Below are 13,797 nucleotides of genomic sequence, written 5' to 3'. Positions count from 1 at the left end.
CACAGCCCTCTCTGTGCAAAGCCACTGGGCATCACTTCAAACTCCATGGCCTGAGGCAGGGGATTCCTGAATGAAAAGACCAGATTTTCCCCTTCTGCAGACAGAGAAAGCATCCCTGCTTGCCAGCCTCTTTTCCCACAGGGTTTCTTTCTCCCTTTGCTGCTCAGTGCCCATCTCCCAGAAGGAGAAGGTGACTAAACAGCACCGAAGAAGGATGCTGTGCAGGTCCTGTCCCTCTTCATGGTCAGACAGAGGGCTCTGATGGATGCGGCACACTAATTTGAAACAAAACCTCTGGCTGAGTGATAAGCTTGGAGGCTTGGCGCAGGGATCTGAACAAGGGCAGCCTGTCACAGCAGAGAGCAGCAGAGCTGCCAGAGCACCTTGAAACAAATCAGGGAGCAGCATCAGAGCCAGTACAAAGATAAAACCAGACACCCCTGTCTCCTAGGGAGGTGGCTAAGGGAAAGGAGATGGGAGAGGTTTAGAAGTTTACCAAAGACATTACTTTATCAAGAGTGAATTTCTGGAAAGGGCACAAGGCTCAAGGGGACAAGGCCCCCTTGGTCATGAAAAATGTAAGACATGGCATGAAGTCAGATGAGAGCCACTGAGTGTCCTTTCTCCAGCACTGCCCTACAGCACACACTGAAGAAAACTACATGGAAGAAAATCCCAAGCAATGAAAAGTGGTCTTTCCTCCTTCAGAAAACAAGCTCCATCCTCACCTCTCATTCTCTGAGCTACTTCACCCTTGCACTAGGACTGAAGAGACTGCTCTGCAAGGGGGATAGATAACATCAAAATGAAAACACTCCCAGAGAAGCAGCCCACACCCCTGTCCCTTCCTGGCATGCCAAATGCACAGGCAGGTTGGCCAGATTCTTCCACCACCAGTATTTACTGCTTTTACCCCAAATGGTTCAGCTCAGTTCAATGCAGGGACACCCAATTTTCACTACTGTGATAGAGGAGAGAATGAGACTTATCTGGGTGCCAGAATGACTCCACAATCTATAGCATTTATTCACAAGGCACTGTCCTTGCTACTGTTTGGGTCTCTTTTCTTTTGTTCTGCTCACATCAGAGAAAGGTGATGTAAGATGCTGAACATGAGCACTGCCACAAGCACAGAGCACTGGTTAAATATATCCAGCAGCTTCTCTGGAGACTTTAGGACAGGGAGGCTGTGGCTGGATCTTTTGTGCTACTCCCAAACCCCTTGACAACCCTGTTTCCAGGCTGCACAAACAGCAGCACTACTGACAGAGCTCCTGGAGGGGACTTTGGAGACATGCAGAGGACAGACCACAGGCCAGTACACAGGGAAGGAGGGAGAGGCATAAACCCCACAAACATCTGCAAGGATGCAGTTCCAGCATGAAAAGCAGTAAAAACCTTCTCACACTGGGATTTGAGATATCTTTTAGAGACATCTGCATGTTAGGGCATAATGCACAAAAGCTTTTTCTTACACAACTTATTAAAAGCACTACCAATAAAACACTGCAAGCCTGATCTAAAATGAACCTTGCTATTTCAGATCTGCCTTCCTCTAGAACTGCGCCATCCCCTGCATCTGTGCTGAGGCAGATAATCCTCACATGAAGGGATTGGGCTTAAAATATCAGGAATCCAAAATGAATCCTGAGAAGAAACAGAAGGCCAGTATTTACTGTTGTCCCAAAACCCACACTCCTTGCACACAACTCATCTGATGGCTGGGTACTGGGTACTGCGGGCTTCACCCTGCTGCTGCCCTGCCTTTCTCAAGATCTGCAAATGGGATTCAAGCTACAAAGTCACTAAACCCTTTCCTCTCAAAAACTGCCAGTTTTGCACCAGAATGATGAAAGAATCTCACACAGACCTAGACCAGTGCCTTTGGAAATCCTTCCCTGGTGGCTGGTGAACTGCCTTTTGTCATCAGAGATGTGGAAGCTAGGCTGGGACCCCTGGCATGGCACTGAGCTGAAGAGCGGCCACCATCACCAGTGTGCTGTGGTTGGGTGCTCTAGCTGAGGGCTGGCATTTCAAGGACACATGAGAATATAATGAACAACCCCATAAGTTAGGTGAAAAGGTGTCCTCCAGGGTTGAGTGGTCCCTAACACTCTCCACCCCAGACACAGTGCTGTCATGGACAAGTGAAGTCTTCCAGTGAATCTTACTGTTCAAATGTAATTTTTCTCCCCTGATGCTTATGAGAAATGTAGCCTTCTGTAGCCTGTAGAGCCTCCAGACAATGGCAAAGCTGAATTTCAAACAGTTTCAAGGCTGGCAGTTTAAAAATGCTGCCTGATTCCAGACCTGCATTCACTGCGTATTCTGAGCACAGGTGCTTAACCCACATGTTTTGAGCCTCTGAGACATAAAACTTCTGGGATGTACAGAGGTAACTTGCTTTGGTGTTCACAGTTTCATAGTGCTGAGGCTCAGAATCCCCAAGTGTTCTTCACCCCCAGGACAGGCAGCATCCCTGCCAAGGCACACGAATCCTGGGATGCTGGGCAGTGAGCAGCCCCTCATGCCTCCTCTGAGCTGCTTCCTTTCTAGGGGGTGGTTTCCTTATTACAAAAAGGACAGAAGCAAACACAGTGTGAATGACCTCAGTGAGACTGATGCCAGCATGTAAACTAACACCTCCAAAGGCTGTGTAGCCTGGCCATAAATCCTTTGTTTCTGAGGCAGCACTGCTCAAAAATGCACCAAAACCTTCTCTGAGCTGTTTCTATCACTGTCCTCATCACCAGAGCACCTGAGGGCCTTCAAGTCTTGTACTAAGCAAGATGACAAACATGTCACATCTGATTCATTCTCTCTTTCCTTCTCAAGAGAACTTAGGTACAGTAAATTGCTTTCACAGAGCTTTGGTTTCCTCTATCTCTGCTGCTGTGCCTGGGAGGGGAGGCAAGGTGAAAGAAACACCTCTAATGCAGAGAGGAAAGGAGGACAAGCTTTTTGTGATGGTTTCTGTGAAGATTATTCTAGAGCCTCAGCTTGGCTGGTCTTTGGTTCTGGAAAGAAAAAGGTCTCAGGACCCTACTGGAATTATCAAACCTACTCCCCTTCTAAGCCATTTCCATAAGTATTAGCCCAAATGCTGGAGCCATCCAGAAGACTTGAAGCCTGGCTCCCACCACTACAGGAAGCCAGTGCAGAGAGAGGATGAGTGTGATGGACTTGCATGACTTTTATCACACTGCAGCACTCAGTGTTGGCTGCATTTTCTTGAGGGCTGATGGCTTCATGCCCAGACACTGTACATTTAATTATAATAAAAAACACCCATTCAATTAAAGAGTTCACTCCTGCAGGTCTTATTTTTAAAGCAATTCCCATGGAAATGGTCCTACATCTTGCAGTAATAAGACCTGTGCATGGAAGGGCAGATCCTGTGACGTGGGATGAACAGACCAGTCTAAACAAGTGCATGCAACCCAGGAGAAGTGTGCTTTTTCAGTATGAATAGTAGCAATTTCCCCTAAGTAGAGCCCAACTTTCTCCACTGAAGCAATAAGAATACCTAAAATAGTGACAATCTTAAGTTCTCATGGAAATTTTGCTCTAAGCTCAGCTCTCTTCCTTCCTTCTCTAAAGCACATTTCAAAGCATTTTGAAAAGTCAGCCAGGCTGCAGCACTTTCCCTGATTGGGAATATTGTTTTTGAACAGCTTAGTGCAGATTCCTGCTGCTCTGGTGCAGCACAGGGCATGAGGCACCAGCAATTTCTGTGCCTCTGTGAGAGGACAGTGACAGAGGGACGGCAGCCTGTCCTGGTCCCTGCCTTGTCCTGCCTGCATCCACTGCTCCTGAGCTGCTTGAAGTGCTTGTTCACTGCCATGTCCTGCAGCCAGGTGGTTCTGGATTTCCTTCCACAAGCTTGGGAAGCTCCTGGCAAAACACCACAGAGGACTGGCCATGGGGAATGGGATATGCACTGCTCCCTACTCCTGGAGGAGGCTTCATACCACCTCAGCAATTCTCCACTGTCAGGAAGCGCATTGAGAATTTAATTTAAGTGTGAAATCTCTGCAGTCATCCAGAGAAACACTGCCTCAAATCCAGAATGTTTCAAATTAACTAGTCCCACAAGTTGAAAAGGAAGTAAGCCATTCATCATTTTCTCGTTCCAAATAACAAAGCCCAATCACTACTGGTGGGTGCTTAACAACATCCAGGTAAGACAAAAGAAAGCCAAGTCAAAAGTGAGGATTTGGGGACGAGGTCAAAGAGGACAGAACAAGACTCTGCCCTTGAATGGGACTGGGCCAGAGAGGTCTCACGTAAAGCTTTAACTGAGTAATTTGAAGCTTTTCCCAGATCCTCTCTTCCACCTCTGGCTGCCAGACTGTGTCCCTGCCAGCTGTTCTCTTTCTCGTAGGACTGCCAAAACCCTGACAGTGAGGACAAGATAATGTACCTATACCTGATGGCACCAGTTCAGATGGACACTCAGGCAAGTACTTATCTAAGCACATGCTTAACTCCATCCCTATTTAGTACAGCACTTATGTGTAGGCACAAATTTATCTCTCTATGGCTACACAAGACATAAGCCTCTCATTAACACTTTATTCCCCTCGGTCAGGGCTTATGTGCCATTTTTAGCTGCAGGACAACACTCTGCATGTGTGGAAGGCCATGGTTCTCCTCTGCCTCTGAGAGTCCCCTCTGCCCTCACCATTCAGGAGCCAGAGTTATCTGCAGTGACTCAGCAGTGCAGAGACAGGGCAGAGCAGAGCGTGGTGGGGAGACCAAAGAGCAAAGCAAGGCTTACGTTGGCTTTGAGGCTTCAGCCTGGTCTGTCTGCAGCTTCTCCCCACCTTCCACTTCCATGGTGCAGTACACGATGCGGTTGGGGGCCAGGGACTTCAGCCCCTGCACCTCCATGATGACAACCTGCAGGCAGAGAAGGAGAAATGTTAGAGGAGCAGCCTCCTTCAGACCCTGCTAGGGCTGCTGAACCCATGGAGGCAGCCAGTGCTGGGGTCCTCCACGTGCTGCTGGATGTTCACAGGGGCAGGAGGCAGGGATGGTGGCACTGCCCAGGCTGAGTGGGACTGTGGCAGGCAGCCAGGTCTGTATAGAGACCAGGATTCCCTCTGACTGCACACAGGCTCTCTGAAACACTTGTGTGCCCAGGGCTGTACCAAGCTTCAGGAGATGGACTTCAGAGATGTGGTCCTCCCTCATCTAGAAATGCCTTAATATGTGAAATCCAGGATTAAAGAAAAAAAAAAAGCACACTACTACTTAGCTTGTGCCAAAAGCATATTTTCCATATTAATTCCCATTATATTAATATTAATATAAAATGGTTTGGGGTTGACATTTGAAGATCATCTGGTCCAATCCCCATGCTGAGGCATGGACATCTTTCAGTAGATCAGGCTGCTCAGAGCCCCATCCAACCTGATCTTCCCTGTTCCTACCACCCTCATCAAAACCATTTTCTTTCTTATACTCAATATAGATCTACGCTTTTCCAGTTTTAAACTGCTTTCCCCTGTCCACCCAATAGCTCTGGTTAAAAAAACCAAACCAAACCAAAAAAAAACCAAAACAAAAAAGAAACCCCAACCCCACCAAAAAAGACCACCACCACCAACAACATTAAAAAACCCCCAAAACTTCCTTCATCTTGCTTATAGAAAATCTTCCTAATTAAGAAATCACCACCTAAGTTTCTTGCAGGTAATTAATTTTTTTCCCATTTTTTAAAGGTGATTAATCCCATTAACCACACACCTTAAACATTTCTACAAGAATCATTGTGGGAGTTTCTGTTCATGTTCTATTACAGCTATTTATGTAGTATATACACAGGGGTTTAAAATTCCTCTCCTCAGGTCTTCTGATCTGTCTGGAGCTGAGGATCCTGTCCCTGGCACACAGAGCTCCACAAAGCCTCTGATGAGTGCACATTTTTGGGAAAAGCTTTCTTGCAGCAGGAGTTTTGTGCACTGAGCAGTGCCCAGACCTACCAGCCCCTGAAGTCACTGCTTCACTGGGCTTTGGCTTCCCACCAGATGGGGTTCAGCTGGAGCAGAGCATTTGTGACACCCTGCTGTAAGGGTGTCCCTTCACACACAGCTGTACACACGCACAGCCTCTGCAACAGGGGGGCTACTGCTTTGTGACAGTTCCCTGCTCCTCCATATGGGAATGCTTGGAAGTCAGCCTCATTTGATGCTGCTCTTGAAAACACCGTCTCTGGGTTCACAGCCCTAGTTTTAAATAAGACTGAACTGAACGCTATAAAGATGGTTTCAGACACTTGATGAGTTGAATTCTGAGACTGGACAACCAGGGTTGTTAAGTTTTGCATTAGCATGATGTGTGTAACAAGAGACCCCCTAGGAAGAGAAATAAACAGGAAATTACACAAAAGCAGAATTTTCTGATATTTCTGCATCCTACATTTTTGACTCCATCCTGGTAATTGTTTTGACAATGTAACATAAACCCACTCATTGACAGACAACAAAAATTCTGTAGGGGTGAGCTGATGACTCCTTGAAGTAAATATGCCCACAAACAGACCACAAATGTGTTTGCACAAAACAACTGAGTTGGCTGAAAACAGCTACTGAGCAACACTGTTCCAGGACTGAGGCAGCAGCAGCACCCTGCCTTCCCCTGGGCTGCACAGACAGACTGCTCAACAGAGCACTGAGCAGAAAGTCAACATGCAACAGAGAGCAACCCAGCACAGCGCAGTATTTCCACACAAACTGCAAACCAATCTGTTGGGTGAATTCAAACCCCAGGATTTTTTCACAATTCTTCAAAGAGGAAGCAATTCTCGCAGGGAAATGCAGCAACCCCTCTAGGTGAAAACAGTTAAAGATGCTGATATTTACAGTGTTGCATTATTTTAATGGTTTTGGGACAATACAGGCTCAGGGTTACTGGGCTACACTCAGTAACAAACTGCATGAAGAGATCAGTTAATGATGCAGATTTCTGAGCCATTTGATATACACCATCACAAAATGCCAGACAGTGCATATCACACAGATTGTTCCAACAAGGTGGTGAGACACCAGAAAGGACACAGTGTTTAATCACAGGCAAAGCTTCCAGTAAACACAGAGTGACTTCTACTCACCTCTCTCCACCTAACCTAAATTTGAACTGAACAGAAGTTGGCTGCTGTGCTTTTTACTCCCATGAACTCTGCACACTGTTGTGTGCATGTAGCTTACCTCCAGGGAGAATGACAACACGACATCTGACTTGGAAAGCTGGTTCTCATTTTCCTCTCCCATGTCAATTATTGAGGTGTTGTGGCTACGTTTCAGCTTCTGCAGCTTGAACTCAGAGCCTCCTTTAGACACAGGCATGCTCTCCAAGTTTGCCATCAGGAGATTGACAGATGACTTCAGCTCCTCAATGTACATGTTCTCCATTTCTTTGGACACAAACTTGGGAAATTTGCGCTCCTTGGATTTGGAAACAAACACAACAGAATGAAAGTTTGTGACAATCAACAGCCACTTGTTGCAGTGGGAGAATCCCCCAAGAGCATCTGCAGAGGTTTGTGAGCAGGGAGCTCTGACAAACCAGATGACAAATTACAGCTTCCCCCTGAGTAATGTAGAAACATTATTGCTAGTTTCTCACAGAATTACTGCTTGGTACTGGTCCAACTTTCCTGTATCCTGCATGCACTTGCATTTCACTGACTTTTCTATCTGCAAATGGGCTTTTTCCTATGGATGGCATTTTCCTCAATTACAAATACTCCAGGCCAGACCTCAACTGAACTTTGTGACCAACAGCAACTGACTAAGGATTCAGAGGATGCTGACAGTAAGAAATTTGTTTTCCAGTCTCCCAATTGTGCCAGTTCTTTTTAAAACACTTCTGAGCAGTTGCTTCATCAGGTTTCTAGCTGTGAAAGGAGCCCAAGAGAGAAAACCAGCCATGTGTGGGCAGGAATGTTTGGTCCTAACTGGAAGAAGAAATACAACATCCTTTCCACTACTTGCCATGGCCTGAGCCTCCCCCCAGGAAGACAACTTTTCACTGTGAGACTTTCCAGTGCTGCTTGCTGTCGACAGGAAATTTAAACTCTAAAATTTTGTGACAGTGAGAGCAAAATATGATGTTCCCCAATGCATGTTCTCAGCTTTGAACTGCTGCCCATCACCAGTCTGAGCTCTACATCTTCTGACAGCTCCTCCCATGGCCTGAATCTGCTCAGGATTCAAATGTCTCTCAGTGGGTTACAAGCACTGTGCAAGGTGTAAGACAGTGAGGCAGCATCTGCAGCCAGGGAACACAAGGCTGATGTGCAAACAATCTTGGTGGCAATTCACAACACTGTAAAAAGCCATTTGTAAAATGTATGCTAGAAAAGAAAACAAGGTCATGTTTCTTCTAGAAGACTGTCATCAGGCTGCTGAAAGCGTTCTCCTCTGCACTAGTTTTTGCATCAATCCTTAAGATCTTACCCACTACAAGCAGAGCTCATAGCAGCACTCACACCAAGCAGCTGAAGTATAGTCATCTGTTTCCAGCCTCAATCTTCGGAAGCAATTCCCTCATGTAAATTTGGCCTACAGTGAAATAAACTACCTAATCAGCCTCCTGTATTGTCTGTGCATTATATAAGTTGCAAGTCACCCCTAGGAAAAAAAAAAAAAGGCAACTGTTTCATAGATTTTGAGAACTACTGCTGCAGCAATGATGCTCAAGCATTATTGCTTTTTTACCCTGCTGTCATCCATCTCTCCAAGGACTGTAATTTTGGCACTGCCCTCACAAACCTCTTCAGCAGTGCAGCAAGGACTGAGACATTTCACTGTGTGCCACCAGCAACTTCTTGTATTAGGACTGAAAATGTAGTTTGATGTGATGCATAACAGTTTAACTGGGACTATTTAGCTGATGTTGGAAATGCAGAGATGCAGATGTGGTCTCAAGTCACCCATGAGACTGGAGATAAAGCTGGGGCTACTCTGGAGTAAGGAACTATCAAAAGATGCAGATAACAGCAGGAAAGGGCATTAGTCACCTCTCCATGTACTGGGAGCAGAGAGAGGATCAGGAATAGGGAGAGGCACAAGCATGGAGACAGGCAGAGTTAGGATACTGAGGAATGACCTGTCCAGCAGGCTGGAGCAGAGTGGGTCCAGCCCCAGACAGACATATCACTCCAGTGTCACCACAAGGTCTCATTTAGTTGCTCCTACACGTGCTCCTCCTTGTCCTTGAGGCCAGGTGACTGGGAGGGGGGAAAGGCACCACAGGACAGCAGAGCACTTGCCACTGCAGAGAAAAATATACGTCTGCCTTGGCATCACTAAGCTCTCAGCTGTAATGCTGCTCTATTTAGCTGCTGGAAAAGTACAACACACAGATGGAAAAGCCTGTCCAGACTCAGCTTTACAACATCTGCTTGCCACAGAGTGTGATCCTCAAGCCGCCTGGCTCCAGGGCTGGGCTGATGTGCTTTGATGGAGTCAGGCTCAGCGGGGGACCTCGCCCAGCACTGCCCTAGTGCTGCACTGAGCTGCACTCTCCTGGGCACAGGGGAAGGCAAAAACACCCAGAGCAGCGTCCTGGTATGCAGAGGCAGGAAAGCTGGCACAACAGTGACTTGTTCAAGGTCACACAACAGCTCAGATGAAGCCTTGCAGAGCCACTGGTCCCATAAGACCCCACAGCCTTTGCTGCCTCTGAAGTGCAAATGTCCTAGTGTGAATTTCTTAATTTAACAACGAGGTATTAATTTGCCTCGAGCATGGAATCTCCAAGCCAGACACCTCAGTGCTGGTTTCACAAGCACTGTAAGCCTCCCTGTGCAGCAAATCTGTATTAAAAGCTGCAAATTGGAGATAAAAATGGAAATGCTATCCTTTCATTGAGCTGAATTGTGAACCTGCCCTCTGTTACAGGGAAAGCAACCTTGCCCAGAAAGGAGGCTACAGAAGAAGATTCAAAAGGTCATTTGTGTGCCTCCAAAATATGGTATTCATGGATCTGAAAGAACAAGGTTTCTCGCAGGCAGATGCTGGTGGGACCTGACATTCTGAAGAGAAAGTCTGCTGCAGTACCATGACAAAGATTAAATATCCCTGGCTGCCAACTGAAACCCAGCTAAGTCCCTTTTACTCTAAACCACCCTCCAAGCTGCACTGTTGTATTTTGAAGGTTGAATTCTGCACAGAAATATGTCAGGTTATGTTGAGGAGTTTTCCCCTGGCTCTCTCTCGGATGGCCAGCAGTGTCATGGTTTGTTTTCAGCATCCTTGGGGGAAGAATGGAAATGGCAAATTCTCATTTGCAAAAAATAATTCATGATGCTGCAGCTTCTGCTGGCTGCTACTGAATCATGCATACTGTTGTTCTACATACCATAAAGAGAAAATGAAATAACAAAACCAGGCAATTTTTTTCTCAGGGCCTGGCTACCTATCTCAGTACCAGAGCAGCCGTGCTCAGTGCAGAGGCTTACATTTCACTGCAAATAAATACTGTCAGTTTTCTTGACAAGAATGAAGTGGCAAAGGGCCAAATGCTGAACAAAAGAGCTTCAGTGAGTTTGCTGTTTTGCTGCACCATTGATTGGCCATGTGGGGTTTGGCCATCTCATTAATTTTATCAGTGAAGAGGGAAAAACCAGAGCCTATGTCCCCAAAGACAAAACAGCAGCAGATGTTTAACAGAGGTGTTAGTGAGGAGGAGCTGTGCAAGCTCCACCAGCACCATTGTTAACGCCTGACTATAAATCAATATACTCTGCTTTTCACATCCAGGCATATCAGTGTGGTTGCAAACAGCTCTGATATTACCTTTCTTATAAAAAATCCTAATTTGGGCCCAGCTCAGTGCTGAGAGGACTGCTGCTGAAAGGCAGGTCCCTAGACTGAGCTTGTCTCTGTGATTAGATTTTTTTTTGCCTTGTAGTAATGGCTTCTTGATTATCAAGAACAGCCAGATAGATCATTCCAAATTACTTCAGCCCCATTAGGGCTTTATCAGTGACTCAGAGCATCTGATTAGAGGCAAGGATAAAACTCGGCCATACTGATGTCAACATCATCTGTGGTCCATTGGAGGCCACTGTGTGGGGGTGTGATTTGCTCCTTGGGAGATGGCTCATTTCAGAAGGGTCTCTAGGGAGATTAGCTGAGTGCTTGGTTATCAAAGCTGTCTGGAGGTCTCCTGCCTACTACTCCAAACAGCAGCAATGTCTGCAGGGGGCAGTGATGGCCTGACTGCTCTCATGCACAGCATGAACTTCTATGGGACGATACATCTGAACAACCTTTACTGAGGCAGCATTTACCTACAGGCAGGAAATTGTGGCTCCTATCAGCCCACCAAAAAACCACAAATCCCATTAGGATGATTCCTGGCTCCTTTTTTATAAATGATTATCCACCTTATTGTCTAGCATAGAAATGTGACACCTCTGAGGATTCACAAGGGATTTTGTGAATTTCACAAGGGATTTTTCAGGAACCTAAACTCTCCCAGCTCATCAGGCCACTCCAAGAAAAGCACATCAGAACAGCTTCATCTTGTTTGTTTGCAGCTAATAATCTGATCACCTTTAACCAGTAATTACTGTGAGAAGAAACTTGTAAGAGAATGACAGGACCTGGGGGCTGCATCAAACTCCTTGTACACTCCTAAATGAAGAGGTTATTAATAACAGTAGACTTTTGTTTTTACCTTGGCAATTTGTTCTGCCATTTGGAGACGTCCATCTAACTCGCGTCTGATCTGCGCTGCTTGCTCATCAGGGTTGTCCAGCTGTACAAAAACAAAGGGCAAATCAAGGTGAAAAATTAACCAGTGCAACACCTTTAGGAGCAGTTCAGTTCTTCAGGCTGACCACCTGTGCTACATTGCTGATAGACAGAGCGAGTGGTGAGGGGCCACATTCTGGAACAGAAGTCCCCACAAAGGACAAACACAAATTTCACCAATCCAAGACAGTTTCTGATGCCTGCCCTGCTGCCTCCTGGGGCTGAGCATACTCACCCTGAGGCGGTCTGGTGCAGTGTAGTCTGGAAAGTTACAGCTACAGTAATGACAGAAGTTCTGATTGTCAGCCCGGTGAAAGATGAGCTCATCTCTTGGTGCACACTGGATTAGCTGGAACACCACGCTGCCCCTGACCCATCGCTCTCCACGGCATCTCCTCGTCTGTCTGCCTGTGCATCCCTCGCCTCCCCTCTGCCACACACGCTCGCGCAGACCTGCACAGGTGCAGGTGTTATTTCTGCACGCTGCTCCACCACTGATTTTCCAGAGAGCCAATAATGACTATGGCTAAGATTGATGGAAAGTGTATTTTTGATTAGCTTTTGAAAGCCTTGGTTATGGATTTAATTCAGGAAAACTACAAAGTGTCCTGACTGTGATCCAAATCCACTGAAGCTCCAATGGCTTCATTCACACCAGCTGCACAATGTAACCTGCTGGTGTGGTTCATCTTTATATTCCTGATCCCAGCACCAGCACAGAGCCATGGATTACCAGCACCTTTCAGGATCAGCTGCCCCTGTTAGTTTCTCCATGAACAAATGTACCACACAACTGTCCTGCACCAGTGTGGAAGCACCTCTTGGAGCTGCTTCATTAAGGGTAGGAAATGTACAGACCCAGATTTCCATTTCTTTACAATTCTGAAAGAGGGAGCATTATTTGAATTCTATCTGAGGTACAGTAATTGAGGTTAATCACACACTACCCAAAATAACTCAGGAGCTAAATTTAGAAATTGAGGATGCTGCTGTGGAGGAGGGTTGATTTTGCAGTAGGATAATGAGCCAACAAACTGCCTCACGCTTTCTGCACTATCTTGATTGTGCAGATGTTTTCCAGTGATGCTACAGGTGTCCAGCAAAGATCTGACTGCAGAAGATTATTTTTCTTAGGAGCCAACAAGCAGCCTAGGCAGTCTCTGTGGCTGTGGTTGAGTGGGTAAGGTATTGCTTTCCAGGGCTGTGCTTCCCAAGACTAAGTAGTGACGCCAAGCCAAGTAACCTGGTATTCAAAAGAAACAAAAAATCTTTCCAGGCTGTATTTTCAATGATGCTGCATGATAGCTCCATGACAAAAACTGATCTTTGGGAAAGCAATCCTAGTCTGTAGTAGCCAAAATAACATTTTCTTCTTGTTGTCTACAGAATAGCACTAATGAGACAGCCCCTGTCTGTCCTCCTGGCACCTTCCAGCAGTTCTCTTGTGACTAAGAGCAGCAGCCCAACAGCTCAGCCACTGTCTCCTGCTATGCCTGGGAAGGACTCCTGTGCCTGGGAAAGGCTCCTGATGCCATCAGAGCAAGCAGAGTGCATTTTACACAGCCATAACACTATACAGAGCCATTAAGAGAGTAATGCTGGTACCCATAAAATATACTTGCTTGTGAAATAAGGAAAGGTGCAAATGTGAGGCATACCATCTAAGCAAGACCAAGTAAGGCAACACAGATCTTAATATCATTAAAACTCAATTTCTTAACTAGAGAATCAGCTATTTATTATCTGCCACATGCATGCCTACTTTATATTCAAGTACTTGACAGCCAAATACATAAATGATTTAAAAAGTCAAAGAGAAAATGAATTAGTTTCGTTCTGCATTATGACTATGTTATGAGTGTGCTGCGAATAAAGCAAAGATATAAATCATAAAGTTGCCCCAGTCAATTAAATGTGAAAAGTATTACAGATTTCAGTATATACATGATTTGTCATATGCACTGGGCTTTTCTTCAGCAGCATGCCACAAATACATGATTTACATAATTTGTAATTCTCAACTGATCAT

General features: G+C 45.9%; 1 protein-coding gene across 35 annotated transcripts in view; it reads right to left on the bottom strand.

The window, feature by feature from the left end:
* The window catches only part of CADPS (calcium dependent secretion activator), a 206,957-nt gene that overhangs the window by 123,788 nt on the left and 69,372 nt on the right, over nt 1–13,797 (bottom strand). For all 35 annotated transcript variants that reach the window (XR_005258465.1, XR_005258468.1, XR_005258475.1 and 32 more), the window contains exons 4-6: nt 11,692–11,772; nt 7,212–7,448; nt 4,781–4,902 (exon numbers count right to left, since the gene is read on the bottom strand). Coding sequence is in view for 9 of the 35 variants with exons in the window: in XM_038149681.1 (XP_038005609.1) it covers nt 4,781–4,902; nt 7,212–7,448; nt 11,692–11,772 (440 nt within the window). In the remaining 26 variants the exon portion in view is untranslated. The remainder of the gene's footprint in view (nt 1–4,780; nt 4,903–7,211; nt 7,449–11,691; nt 11,773–13,797) is intronic.

This window comes from Motacilla alba, chromosome 12 (assembly GCF_015832195.1).
Source record: "Motacilla alba alba isolate MOTALB_02 chromosome 12, Motacilla_alba_V1.0_pri, whole genome shotgun sequence".
Classification (NCBI taxonomy): Eukaryota; Metazoa; Chordata; class Aves; order Passeriformes; family Motacillidae; genus Motacilla; species Motacilla alba.
Note: the sequence above shows the minus strand (reverse complement) of the source record. Positions and strands in the feature narration are given on the sequence as shown.